A 14988-nucleotide genomic window follows, 5' to 3' on the forward strand; every position below is an offset into this window, starting at 1 on the left:
AAAATTTGAAGGTTGTGGATTGAGGCCTACAGAGTCACATACTTAACATCTTTGCAGGGATACCCAGGACTCTGAAGATGAGCTGTAAGCAATTTCTAATGTTTTTCACTTCATAGTAAGGGAGGGAACCCCCATTTGGAGTTTTTCTCCCAAATTTGCCCTAAACTAGTACAAAGTCTCAGGCGAACACTGATGTTGGATTACACAGCAGGAAGAAGACAAAGCAGTACACTAATATATCACATGAAAAATGTATATATTTGACAGAATTTCAATTATAATAAGACATAGGTCTTCAGAAGTTTAAGAAATCATTAATATGGCAACAATGACTAAAATACTAAACATTCATTACTTACAGAATATCAAAAATGTAGGATAGATTCATTTATGCAACATCTCTTGCAATAATGATGGGACCTTTGCTCTTTTTTGTGATTTTATTTTTTTTCCTTTCTTGCCTCTATTTCAGAATACAATGATATTTAATGAAACACAACAGAACAAAATAATCATGTAGATGCAACTGCAAGCAAAAATGGCTCAAGGAATTTCTTGAAAAAAGCAAGAAATACAGAACAGGTTGGCCATGGCTGAGTCCCCACATCTGGGAAAACTGTAACCTGCAGTGTGCTCTCTTGTCGTAGGCTCTGGGTACCACTGAACTATGACTTAACCATGCATTCAGAGGGGGTGGTGTTCCCCAGATGAGGTAGTTTCCTTCAGAGAGGGTCTCACATGCAGCAGCTTGGAGCATTCCCACAGAGCCCTGGAATGGACAAGCAGTGGACTGGGGTGCATCTTTCAGGTGTGGTCTCTTACCACCCGCTACCGGGTCTGAGATGACCACACTGTATCCATGCTGTCTCCTGTACTCTCCCCTCATGTTCCAGCAATGGGATAAGTTGGCTAAATGGACTTCTGGCTGAAACCAGTTCTGTTCTTCTGACCTCCTGCAAACTCTGCATTCACTTTAAGCTAGTTTGTAAAATGCAAGGTGCAAATCTCACAGATCTTGCTTGTATTTCACTTCTCATTTACACATACACAAGAACAGCACAATGATCACATTTTCCACTGTGCTTTCTCTGGGGAAAAATAAATGTAACAAAGGGAAAAAATAGAGGAATAGGCACATAAAACACATTATTTCTCAAAATCCTGCTAAAAGTTTGTGCATTAATGAAGGCTAAGAATAATAAGAACACTATAGGTGAGATACATACTCTTCCACTCCATTTCACATTTCTGACTCATGAATTTCATAGCATTTTATTTGAGTTTTTTCCTGATATTTGAGAAAACAAAGTCTACACGTTTTAGTTTGAGAAAGTAACACTGATAGATGTCAGTGTAACTTGAGAAATGTTAAGAATTACTTGGCGAAGTTTTTTAAATTTAATAGTTTTGACATTTTGTAAATTGTAGGGATACTCTGTCCCCCCTTTTTATTTTTTAGATTAAAAAATGTTTAAATCAATCATGGAAGATAGCAAAACTTGTAATCTACTTTCTTCTCAACACAGTATAAGCCACAAGGGAGCATATGATTTAATGATGAAAAGATGCTTCTGATAAGATAATAAGTTGCTCAAGGAGAGATCTGAGTTGTGAATGCAGCTGTTCCAAAAAATCTTAACCCACAGGCAAAAAATTACTTATTTTTTGTACAAGAAATATCCATAACTACCTAGATAAACTGGTGATAGACCCCAGAAAATTACATGAGATAGAAATGAAGAAGCAGGTCCACTTTGAGACTGAAAAAAACCAAAAAACAAGAGGTGGTAAATATTACCACAAACTGTTGTTGCAAAGACTGACTCAAAAAGATTTCAGTAGTCAGACTGTTCAACACAGTATCTTACTTTATCAATGAGTCACTTTTAAAAAATATCTTTTTATATCCCGATTCAGTTTCATGTACATGTTCTACAGCACTGACCTGGATTACCTGGATGTCCAAAATTAAGAGCATGCAGAAATGGTCTCACTCCAGTACTTATTTCAGATGTCCAGTACAGATGTCTGGTACTGCTTTTAAAACACCATTTAATGAAGGGAAACCCACTAATATTTTGGTCTGGTCCCACTACATTCATATCTTAATGCTGGCCAGCACTAGGAAAGTGGCACTAGAAATACAAGGTTAATATGGCTTATTAGCAACATAAGAACCAGACAAAAAAATCTCCACGTATTTTGATGTGCTCTGATCTGTATTATTTGGTCAGTAGCAAGTTCAACATCATCATAATTAACTGAATTTACTTCTCTTGTAACACCACTTCTTTTGCAAGGGGAAAACACATGTACTTAGGTAAAACAGACAAAAGGTATTACCTGGCAATTTTCTATTATTACAGTCAATATTGCTGCAAATCCATTTGTGCAAGTAGACCCTAATGCCCACATTTATCCCCAGTGATGTCTGACTGCATGTGTAGATAAGGGAACACCTGCATGGATCACTTAGCAGGATCAGTCTCGCAGCAGGGAGAAAAAGCCAGTAAGAATGCATGTCTCCAGGACACTGCATGCTTTCTCTGTTGAAACACGCAAACTAAAAAGCATGAAATGATCTTGGCTGCTCTCTAGCACACAAATGTCTGAGTAAGTCCTTTTACATTGGCCATGGTACCTTGCCATCAAGTTTTCAATGTGCAAGGCACACGGTCCCTGATGACACCAGCCAGCCTGTATGCCTCTCATCCGGCAAGGAACGGGAGAGTCACAAGCAGTACTTTGCTGACTTTTTCGATTTAGATATACTCATGGGTTTGGAAATTTTGCATTAAATAAAGGACATGTAGCTTTGCACTGAAAATTTTACACACTTATGTCCTTCACAGGCCTCAATTTACCAAAAAAAAGCACCAGGAAAAGCCCTTAGTATTTCCAGTGGTACTAGGTTGACCAAGCTTCTCTTGCACTGAAAGTGTTTTAAAAGATTAGCAATTAGTCTCCAGCCACAGACATAAAAAAGGGAAATCTGGCAGATGTTGACTACATCTCTATACAGTAGATGCGGAAGAGCAGCTGCTACAGTAGGAATTGCACAGATTTCTTGTGAAAGTCAGTAGCAGATGTCACCATCTGCTTCTGGCTTCTCTGTGAAATAGAGGCAAAAGGGAGACTAAAAACTGATTTAAAAAAAAAAAAGGTAACAACAAAAACCATAAAATCAAAAGACACACAGACATATTTACAGTGAGCAGGGAAAACTCTTACCCTCTTCTCCATGGCAAACCTGAGACCCAGATGCACAATAAAAGCAAAGAACACTCCCTATTCTATTTAAGATGTGATTTCTTTTCATTTTAATCTTAGTACGTGTACTTTGACAACATTCAGCCTGCAATCTAATACCATTTCAGCCACTTCCACCCTGGCTGAAAGAGATCACAGAAATGAGCAGTTGTATCCTTTCCCTCTGGCTATACAGCAAGGGTCTGATGACAACCGCTTTACCAGAGTTGGTATCAGACACACAAAAATTTCCCTACTGAATGATCTACACAATGATGTCATGTGTGGAGGCAAAGTATTACTTAGGGGGGAAAAAACCCAACAAAAACCAAACAAAACTTTTGTTGCATTGTGTCAGGAAACATGCTGTACATGTTTGTACATCTTGGCAGATTAAGATCAGATGAGGCAAGCAATGAAGTGGTTAACCAGATCAGAAAGTTATCTCAGACATCCAAAGGCACATCTTGTAAACCTGAGACAACTTCTTACACAGAACTGAAGACAGACAACAGTAAGAGCTTGTCTGGGACGAAACAAATCACACTGTCAACAAGCAGTTTGCTTTCCCACTCAGAAAAGGAAGTATTAGTGAGATCCAGAGTCCAACAAAAGAACAGGAATCTTTCCAGTGAATTAAAAAAGGTTTGGATCAAGCCCCAGCTTTCCTGAAAACTAGACTTGCTAATTGCCTCACTCTTCCACTGTCAAAACTATCATCTCACTGAACAGAAATATCTTTTCCAATATTGCTATAGGGCAAACAATTCCACACTGGTAATAGTGGGAGACATGTTCAACTACCCCCAGCAACTTGATAGCCACCACCTCCTCCATTTGCTATCCCATAATATTGTTTTGAGGGGGAGGGGGAAAAAAGCCAAACATTGCTCTGGAAAAGTTTTTTATTTGCTTATTTTTGAATACAGAGACTGCCTGTAGATGCTATAGAGCACATTACTTTTCAGCTCATGTCATACTTAGACAATAAATAAGTTTCAGAAATGGAAGATCCCATTCACCTTGGCATGACCATAAATCAGGAAACTCTTGAGCTATACCTGGATAAAATGGACGAAAGTAACTGAAGAAATTAGCTTTAGCAAAGTATACTGCTAATACAGATCTTTTCCCCAAAGGAAGCAAGTCATGCTTATCTTACATTACCAGACTATTACTGGAAGTACTATGCCAGACCCTCAGCTGGCATAAATCAACACGACCCTACTCACTTCAGTGCAGCTGTGTTGATTTATGTGAGCTGAAAAGTATGTACTGGTCAAAAAGTGACTATTTCATCTTACGAAACTGTAAAAGTGACTAAGTGAAATGAAAGGAAAATCAAATAAGAGGCAGTACGTATAATATAAAGAAAATAATAGAAAGGAAAGTACTGCAGAAAGGCTCAAAGTAGATGTATATTTTATTAAGATTAGTCTAATATAGCCACTAATTTTACTTCATATTAAATTTTAGATAATATTTTCTGCTGTTACATACACATGTATCTCTTGAGTATAGACCCAAGTACGTGTGGAATTTAATAATGCTGTGCTATTTCCAAATTAAGATATAAGGCTCAGGCAGTGGGTTCAGCCAACTTAGAATTTATCACTGGTGTTCTCGTAAAGTCACTCTGATTGTCAGAACATGAAACATCATACTTAAAAGGAAGCCCACACAGCGAACTTAAGTGCTCAGCTTTACACTATGGCGTCACATCTTAGAAGTACTCCTGTTACTGTCTTTCTCTTAGAGATCAAGATAAAAGTAGAAAACCAAATGTTCCCAAATCCAGCACTTCTCTCAAGCCTTTGTAATTTTGAGAAATATGAAACCTTTCATATTAGAATTAAGCACTCTTTACCCTTATGAACCCTGTGCAGACTTCCCTATTATTATACAGGCTACATGAGATTAACTACTGGTGCTCCTTTCTGAGTTGAAGCTGGAAAGGCTCAGAAAAAAAAGAATTGGCATTCTGAAGGAAAAGGTGTAGATTCTTGAATTCCTTTTATAGGGAAGCATCTCTTGAGATCAGACAGCTCTCATTTTCACTAGGTTTGTGCACTGCTGCCCCAGCACTACAATATAAGAACATGATATAAAGAGGGATTGTGGCAGATGCACTTGGCCCCCTTACCCAAACTAGCAATATTTTGGTACAGGCCCCAAAGGATGTAAATATCTGAGCTGTAGCTGGGCCAAGAACTCCTCCAGAAAATCCTCAAAAGGGGCAGACTTAGCAAGGGTGCATTGATGCTTGGAACACATGAATAGTGGGTGGTTTTTCCAAGACGCAATTAGTGAAAAACAAAGACAGTTGAGGGTCCAAAGGCTCTCATGCATACCTTTTCCATTATTTCTAATTCATCTACAAGCCAATTACTTTTATATGACAGCCTAAATGAGCCTTTGAGCTCTCTCTGCAAGGCAGCATGCCTGTGTGGCAGTGATCCCCACCTTAAATTAGGACACCTCTCAAATCTGTGACTTCAGACAGAAAGACTTTTCTACGAAAAACTTTGGATAAATGCAGTTTCAGTCCTATTTAAATTGCAAGTGGACTGCTTTTCATTACCTTTCCCCTTGATCTGGGACTCATCTCAAGGTTTGAGATTCCTTACCTGAGACTGAGGTATCCCAGTGGAGAGATCCCCTATTCACAACAGATGCTCAGTAAGTTTCTGATAGCATGCTAAATGAATACTAATGAATGAATGAAAGAATTAATTTTTTTAGACATAAATCATCATAAAGGTCTGAGACTAAAACTGGAACTAGCTGCATCTAAGCTGCATCAGGAGTTCAGCAACTTCATGACTCAATGAGTTTCCCTTACAGTTTAGCGCTTTTAGTCTCTGTGCAAATCATTCCAAATTGATTCTAACTCAGTATTCTTCTGTATGTTTCATCCATGTAGTAAGTAATAGAGTGAACCCTGCTATCAAACTTTAAGTCACGTTTTCATAAATTCATATTAAACCATTTTTGCTAATACCTTTGTGAGAGATTTTTTGAGCAACCCCAAACACATCAGTACGATACAGATCATGAAGGAAAACTCTTTAGAATTGTTTGTTCAATTCAACATCAGTGACCAACTTGGCAGACAACTGCAATTCACCATCTTTCAACATGATACCCATACTTCAAATACAAATATTTCTATATTTGATTATAGCCCACAATGCAGGCTCCAAGGTATGAAAAATGCATTCTGTTCATCTTTACCATTGCCTTCCACTGTAGCATATTTCATGGATCCCTGGATACAAGGAACACTAGAGTTTGTCTCCACAGTTTTTTCCCATAAATACATTTTGTGTAAGAAACTTCACAGAAATTTTCAAAAGGATTATTTAAAATTCAGATATGCACTGTCCACCAGGAACGATCAATTCTGCATCTCAGCAAGTGGCACTGTTGCTGCAACCTTCAGATCTTCTCTGATTCCTGGGAATAAGGTTTTGTGTGGACAAGATGCAAATAATACCACCATCAATAGGACATTGTATTTGATGAATTCATTGTAAGCCTAACCCAACTGAAATACCGGTATATAGTACTGGAAGAAAATATGTATTGATTTATTTAGATATTCTCAGTCTTTGAAATCAGTATATAAAAAGGCTAAAACATAAAGCATTTAAAACTCCCATGGATATTACCAGCTTTGCATAGGAGTTAGAAATTCCAGTTAAATCCTCTTTTCCTCCTGAAGTGTCTTTGCAATCTTCAAAATATTAGTAAAGTGATGAATGGCTATTAAGAAGCAATCTCAAGACTACTGTTATTTCATTTTCTTATCTGTATAGTTTTCCAAGCCTTTTCCCACAAAAACACTATGCAAATAACACTGGTCTGTGGTTAGAGTTGCTTTCATGGCAAGTACTCCTGCTAAGGCAAAAAAAGACAACTGAAACCATTTCTAGGACAAGATTCCTGTTCATGACATAAAGAGCCTAAAACTCCACCCAGCACACACACACAATGAAAAGTACAGCCTGACACTTCAAAGTACAGACTTTGGGGACATTTAATGTGTTTAAAAGGCCTCAGATTGAAAACCCTATTGCAGTAGTGTTAAAGCAGAAACAAACATCAGAGGGATCAAAATAGCAACGAGTAATGAAGTTTTCCTTCTTAAAAATGGCAGAAGTCTATAGAAGAGCATCAGAAACACTACATGTGTTTATAAAATTTCCATCTCATCTTGTAGCTCCTTAGAGTTATTAGAAATCATGCCAAGCTAATTTTTTTTTTTTTTTGCATATTCCCACACTTCTTACAATGGTCAGAATGTTTTGATTGCATAGTGATAACTCAGAGCAACTTGAACATTAGTTTACAGCACTCTGTGAACACACCTCAGTAAACTCTTTAATACAAAGCAAAATATTAGGGCTTCTAAATGAAATAATCTAGTGAATATGATTCTCCTTTAATTCGGAACTTGTGCTTCATTTGCTCCAATGAAGTGATGTATCAACTTCTACCACCAATTACTGTAAATGCTGCCTACCCACTGTATGATGAGGTTTCACAGCTGTGACTCCCAAAGACTGAAATTAATATTTAAATCCTATTCATATGGACTCCTTTTTTATCTTTTTTTTTTCTTTTTTTTTTCCCTTTTAAGCAAAGTTGAAATTATGGTCTGTTTTATATAAGTATCATTTAAGTATGATTAAAATTCTTATATTTTGTGCCAGGCTATAATTTATATAATTGCATTCCTGTAAAACTTGAATTAATTTTTCATTTAGAAACAGACCACAATAAAAGGCTTCTGCACTGAGAATCCAGTTTTCTGTGTTAATTTAAAGTTTAATTTTAGAGTGTTTTCTACAGTCACAGTACTTAAAGGGCAGAGGAAAACTGTCATTGTAAAAGAGACTTCTAATCAACCATGGAGTCTCACTCAAAGTAAATACCAGCATTAATTGTTCATAAAGTACAGCAAGCGGAAAAGGGATGATTAAGTGGAATTTAAGCTGCATTTCTATTAAGGATTAAACTGAAAGGCATTTTAAAGCCATGTGTTAAAAGCTATCTTGTAAAATGGTATAATTCAAACAGGCCATAATTCAAAATATACCAGGCTGTACTAATTAGTCTTATGAACTTGGAGCATCTATTATTTCTGCCTCTCAAGTTAACATTTATACACAAATTAAAATCTCAAGTATGTCACACCTGAAATTGCATCTGTTATGTAGTTGCCCAAATAAATGTTTAGAAAACCTGCTCTTTTTTTAATGTGTCATATTAACATTTTTGCCTCTACTTATTATCAAGAGGGACTCAAAATTAGATACACAAACTTTGCTTTGGTGTTTGTGAGCTACAAAATGGATTATGATGCTCAAAAGGGAAAGCTGCTGTTCTTGAGCTCTGAGGCTCTGAGACTGCCAGGAGGGCTGCATCAAATGCCATGAGTAAGCTGCAAGTCATGACACCTTCCCCACAGAATTCTGGCAAGTTTAAATGAAACCTGTGGATGCATCCTTCCATTTTTCCAATCAGATATACACAAAGCTGGAAACAGTTTTACATGGATTTTCTAACCTCTTCTGGGGCTCTCATGATTGAAGAGGATGCCGTTCACAGCAAAGAGATTGTAGGCTTCTCTGAAGTTCACCACAATCCAGTAGGCATACAGTTTTGCTGCCCCTGTAAAAACAATTTTGAAGCGTTATTGTATAAATGCTTGGCTCATACAGAGCTCAGACACACACACAAGTCTCTGTCACATGCAGGGTGAAGTCCACATTTCAAGAGCAGAGTGCTTTAGCCTTTGATTAGCTCCCTATATGGGCCAAATTTTATATATTAAGAAAGAAAAAAAATCAGCCCAATAAAAAGCAGCTGAATGGGAAAATACTCATATTCTGAGCAGCCTCTGAACCGGCCAGGAAACATAAGTGCCCTTTCTTACCTGTTTTCTTATACACACTCAAGCACAGCATTTTTTCTTTTACAATATAATTGACACGGTCAGAGCGTGTGAAATATGCCACTGTAGTGACCTCTCTTAATTAAAAAAAACCCCAAAACCAAAACAAAACCAAAATTACTTTGGAGGAATAAAAGTGAAAATCTGGTGCCTTAACACTCAAATTGATTTGAAACTTTATCACCAAAATCCTTCATGCCCATTGCTTTAATAAGTGTTTCAAATTTCATATGAGTTCACGAAGGAAGAAGTGAGCTCTTGGGAGTCTTTCATTTAGGCAAGAAAAAATATGAAACCTTATCACTTCAGCGGCACCTCACAGCCCTTTGTGAAGGAAGAGTCACCCTACCCCCCTTTCTTCAAGAGCTGCTCACCTCTGAGCTGAATGAACAAGGTCTTGTGAAGTGAGATGCTAATTTCCAACCCCCAGGCAATGGCAGCAAATACTTTTTATATAGTAATTCATAAAGGTATGTCTCTTGACATGTCTAGTCATTTCAGCTCTATCATCATTCTAATCTCACACCCAAATGACTTCAGCCCTGAGACATGAGCAGGGAGAACAGACAGACAGACACTACACACACACATCATCGGTGCTCCTCACCGTAAGGCGATCTTGGGTAAAAAGGGGTGGTCTCTTTTTGTGGGATTTCTTGCACTTTTCCAAAAAGTTCACTGGTGGAGGCTTGATAAAACTTCACAGAGTTGATAAGGCCACAGGTCTTAATAGCATCTAGGAGCCGTAAAGTGCCAACCCCGTCAACATCAGCAGTATATTCTGCTAGGTCAAAAGAAATCTTGGGGAGAGAAAGAAATAAAAACCCATCAATTTTACTAGGGCACCAGAACATGCCAAAATCATGTACAGCCAACCAAAGCAATACATCACTTGCCACAGACCATCTAGACATCTTTTGTACAAAGTAGATACTCAGTTTACAAAAGTACCCTCAAAGGATTTCTAAGAATAAATAAGTAGCTCCATAAATAGCCAAACCAAATGACTGGTGTTCCCTGGGATTATTTTCCCATGTGAAGTAAGGGGTAAGCCTCCCCATGGTGGGAACATTATCAGGCACTCTCTCATCTCCATGGCTGCCAATTTCCACAGCACTCACTTGGGCTAAATATCTTTGACACACATGAATTTGGTTATAATCGCCCAAAATATATTTTTAAAAAGTAATAGGAGCATGACAGCACCAACATGTATAAACCTTGCCCTTCCCTCCAAAATTTTAAACAAGGTCCAAGGTTTTGCAATTTAAACAAACATCAAAGTTCAGAGAAGAGTAGAAATACCTGCTATCAAATGAGATTCCCAACACCGCCTGACCAAGGTGTACCAGAGCTGTGGCTTTTGCACAGAGCTTAGAGAGATCATGAAATGTGATGGCAAAGGGTGGAGGTATGCAAAAAAACCCCTGACATCTCCAGCTGACATATTCCTCGAAGTATGACAATAAACTCAAGCCCACTGGTGGGCCAAGATTCCTTTTTCTCTCCTCGCTCCAATATTTGTAATTATCTTTACAATGAGCTTGTCTTAGTGGCCTGTGCCACCATCAGTGCTCAAGTTAAAGCTTTCAGAGTGTTTCAAAAATACATTCATTCTTTTCTTTACAGTTACAGAACAAAAAAACCCCACACCAAACCAAAAAAAACCAAAACAAAACCAACAAAGAAAACAACAAAAAAACCCCAAAAAAACAACCTGGAAAAAGTAAGCTGAAGGTAAGAGGTGTGTTGTGACCATCCCAATCTGCAGACAGGAGAAAACATGCTCAGAAGGGAGCTCACTTTTTTGGTGCCAGTACAGGCTGCTTTTTTGGAGGTTCCAACATAGTTCCTCGACTCTCAAGAATTTTTTTTCCCACCATTGCCCATCCCAGAAGCATGTTCCTCCTTCCTTCTACATCCTCTCTCCAACCCAGGGATTTTGCTTATGCCAGCTTTTGAAAAAAACTTCCCTGTTTCTACTTCCAATGTTATAAAAAGTAAAGGGGAATGGGCTTTTAGAGCAGTCTCCTTCATGGCCCTGACCCAAAGAATTATTCTACCTACGTCCCCTCTGGCTGATTCAGACTGATAGCCCTGTATTCATTCCTCCTGTTAAGCCACTTCCCCTATTAAGTAACCACTGGAGGTTTAAGGCTTATTTACACAGCAGATGGAAAAAAAATAATTTGATTAATTTGAATTTTCACTTATGGTTAATTTAATACAGGTATGAGGTTATCTAAATTGTGTTACTGTGCTCCAAAATAAAAAGGTTCACACACAGTTTTGAGTAGTAGGTAAAGATATGAACAAAACCAAACCTTACTTTTTCTTTTTTTCAATCAAAAGAGAAAAAAAGCCATAAAAGGAAACCTGATATTTTGTCCTGTTAACCTAGTATGACCCAACTGAAACTGAGCACTGATCTACCAAGAAAGCCTGTGCATTTTTTGTTTTAATCCATTTGGCACAAAGATGACAGCCACTTGAAGTCCCTCAACTTCAGTGTCAGAGTAACTATTAGGAAAGCATCTTAATGAGTAGATGTTACAGTCAATAATGTACTAATGAACATAAATTGGTGTATTAATTACCCCAGCTCTCCAATAAAAGGCAAAACACATAATAACTGTAGCAGAATCAGGAATTTACCTATATTAAGGTATTGTTTCCAAAAATTACCTGCTAAAAACATCACCCTGAAATGCAAATCACTGCTTCCATATTCTACTACAAAGTAAATGGCACATGTAACTGAGGCAGTCTAGGAGATCCCAGATTATAAAACCTCTTAACCAGAGGGAACCATGAGGCCACAGCACTGGGAAATGTTCTCTCTAGCTGGTGTAGAGACCAGTTTCACAAGAGATGGTTTTCCCTATTGCCTGATGAATGACATCAGTTTTCACCTTCAGAAAACGCTCCCTGGGGTGTGAGGTAATTGTGCCCCCACACTGACTGGGTCTGAGTGTCCCCAAGCAGAAAGCACCAATTCTGTGTCTGTTTTGTAATGCAGACTGCTGTTCACCAGGGTCAGGACTCAAACCACTAAATACATTTCATTTTGGAGTGCAGGTTAGAAAAAAATGTCATTAAGGAAAATTTGAAAAATGGTTTTATCCATTAAAAGATCGAACACCAAAAATTCTGGACTGTTAAGAGACCCTGTGGAAGCTAGGGGCAGTAACATTGCAAATACAGGTTAAAAGGAACCCAAATTTTAATTTGATTCTAATTCAAAGTTAAAATTTTGGTTCTATGAAAGACTTATGAAAAAGGTTTTATGAAATACTAGATTAATTAAGTAGTTATAAATAAATCAGGAAAGAGCAGGAAAAGGTGATAACTTATCCCTTACAACGTAATTCCCCTTTCCTAGTGCAAGACTAGCAGAAAGACCAAAGCTAAAAAAAAAATAAAAAAATAAAAAAATAAAAAAGCAAAAAAAAAGCAGTGTTTTCATTAAGAGGGATGTTCAAGAGAAAAAAAAAACATCCATGCATAACACACAAAAAAGGACTGTGTTATAGAAACCAAATACAGAACCAAGTTCAATTGATGTTATTCTTACAAATAATCTTCACTGAGCTCAATGGGACTACCTGAAAGAGTAAAAACTGGATATTATTGTAATGGCAGTTGCATAAAGGCTAAAACCAAGTCATACTTTATGAAAGATTAAACAATTATCCAGTGGGAAAAAAGAGCTTAGCTAATACTTACAGATGAGAGTTTTCAAACTGCCTAATTTATGACAACTTTCTTAAATACCTGAATTAGGAAGATTGTCTTCCTCTACACCAATAAAGGCAGTGGTGAGTCAGAGCAGGAAACATAGCAGAGATGCTCTTGATCATGTTTTAGAGAAACTATTCACACACACTCATTTTTAAGTGAGCCACATAAGACAGATGCTCCATTCTTTCCCCAAACATCCAAAACTATCTCTTACTCCCAACTGCGCAAAGCAAAACCTGCAACTACAACTTGTTTTGAAGGAAGCATGGAATTCGTGTAAGGACTAGACTAAGGAAAAGAAGCTTCTTTACCTAGCAGACAGTTAGAATCAAAGTTTTCTCAAAGAGTATTGAAGTAATGGATCCAATACTTTGGCCTCTTTGGACAGATTTTGTGCCAAGGGAAATTATGACATATCAACCAAACAGAAATTTTCTTTTTGGAACATACGAGTCTGAGTGACCTTGGCACTCACTTCCCATTCTTCCCATTACAATGGGGATACCATGCTTTTGTAGTTGTCATTATTGATCTCTGGAAAGACTATAGAAGTATATTTTCACATCTATCTATTTATTCCATTTAGTGGGTAGTGATAAGTGTGTCATTACAAGAGGACAAAGAAAAATAAGAAGACACTTGACAAAAGTTCAAGTTCCAGGTTATCAGGTTCTGAACACCCTGCAAAATTTCCTCAAAGAATACTAAAAAGCAAATGGACTCCTTACGCACATGGGAATTTTACATACTGAGGATCTTCTTTGCTGGATTCATCTCTAACATAGTACATCTCAAATACATTCTTAGTCAAGAAAAAATTTCCACAGCAAGGCTTACCATAGGATGATAAATTTTTCATGAAAAAAAGCATAGCTTCATTAGTTATGACACTTCTGCAAGCAGAGGACACAATGTGAATACACTACCACATTATGTCTCTTCTTTCATGTGGTTACAATCAGAATGAGTTTTACAAACTGATTTCTACCTTTTTGAACTCTTGGGGTCCCCCCTCACATTTATTTCTCTTTATAATTGCCAAATTCAATCTCTACAACAGATACTATTTTAATAGAGCAATGCTCTAAATGTTTCCCAACTGATCATTCAAAACCAAGCTTAGCAAGGTCTTCAACAAGATTTAAAAGCTTACCAGAAATTATCTAAATGAAAACATATGGGTCTTACCCTCCACAAGACCACATTCCTATCACATCTATAAAAACACTATACAAGACTATGGACTCCATAATATTTGCTTTTGACCAATGTGTTGTAGTGAGCAATGGTGATACTCTGAAAGCTATCAATTTAGTGCACACATAGTTTTGGCTTTGTGTGACTCTTCATCTCTGCTTTGTCATTCAGAAGAATCCCACAAACAAACTGTGGTCATATTAATTATTAGTTTTCGATAAAAAAAAAAAGCATATGCTATCAGAACGTGCTTCAGTGTTCTATGTAAGGAATATAAATAATGATTTGAAATTTAATCTCTTCAGTCTTCTCAGTTTCAGATGATGGCATTTCTGGAAGGCTGATGTTATTAGAGGGAAGCCTATGTGAAGCCCCAGGAGGAGACAGGATAATGTAAATTTAAATTATTATTCTTTAACTGTAAAAGAAGAGGTGACTAACATAACTATAAAATCAATTTTGCTCTTTTGAAAAAAACTATGGTAGATTCTTTAGATTTATCAAAGAAGATATATGTATCAGGTCATTAAAAAAGGTTTACACCAGAAAAGCAAATCAAAAAGCAGAAAAACTGCTCAGAAATGTTTCAAGTCTCACAAGTTTCACAGTGGTTACTTTTTTGAATTCTTTAAAATCAATTCTGTTTGCTTTGAATATTCAGTGTGTCTTCCACTGCCAATAAAAACCACTGGGATCACTTACATCATCTCAGTAAACAAGGTGCTCAATCCTAGGAACAGGCATGTAAAGCATAAGAGTCCAGTTGCTAAATCTAATACAGACTGGGCCAAGTAAAGCCCTTACATACTGAAAAAAAATCTTAAGGATTTTAGGAAATATAA

General features: G+C 37.2%; 1 protein-coding gene across 2 annotated transcripts in view; it reads right to left on the reverse strand.

Moving 5' to 3' along the window:
- Window positions 1-14988, reverse strand: part of GMDS (GDP-mannose 4,6-dehydratase) — a 410516-nt gene that overhangs the window by 244664 nt on the left and 150864 nt on the right. For both annotated transcript variants that reach the window (XM_058832047.1, XM_058832048.1), the window contains exons 5-6: window positions 9816-10008; window positions 8821-8925 (exon numbers count right to left, since the gene is read on the reverse strand). In XM_058832047.1, coding sequence (XP_058688030.1) covers window positions 8821-8925; window positions 9816-10008 — 298 coding nt within the window. The remainder of the gene's footprint in view (window positions 1-8820; window positions 8926-9815; window positions 10009-14988) is intronic.

This window comes from Poecile atricapillus, chromosome 2 (assembly GCF_030490865.1).
Source record: "Poecile atricapillus isolate bPoeAtr1 chromosome 2, bPoeAtr1.hap1, whole genome shotgun sequence".
NCBI classification, from domain to species: Eukaryota; Metazoa; Chordata; class Aves; order Passeriformes; family Paridae; genus Poecile; species Poecile atricapillus.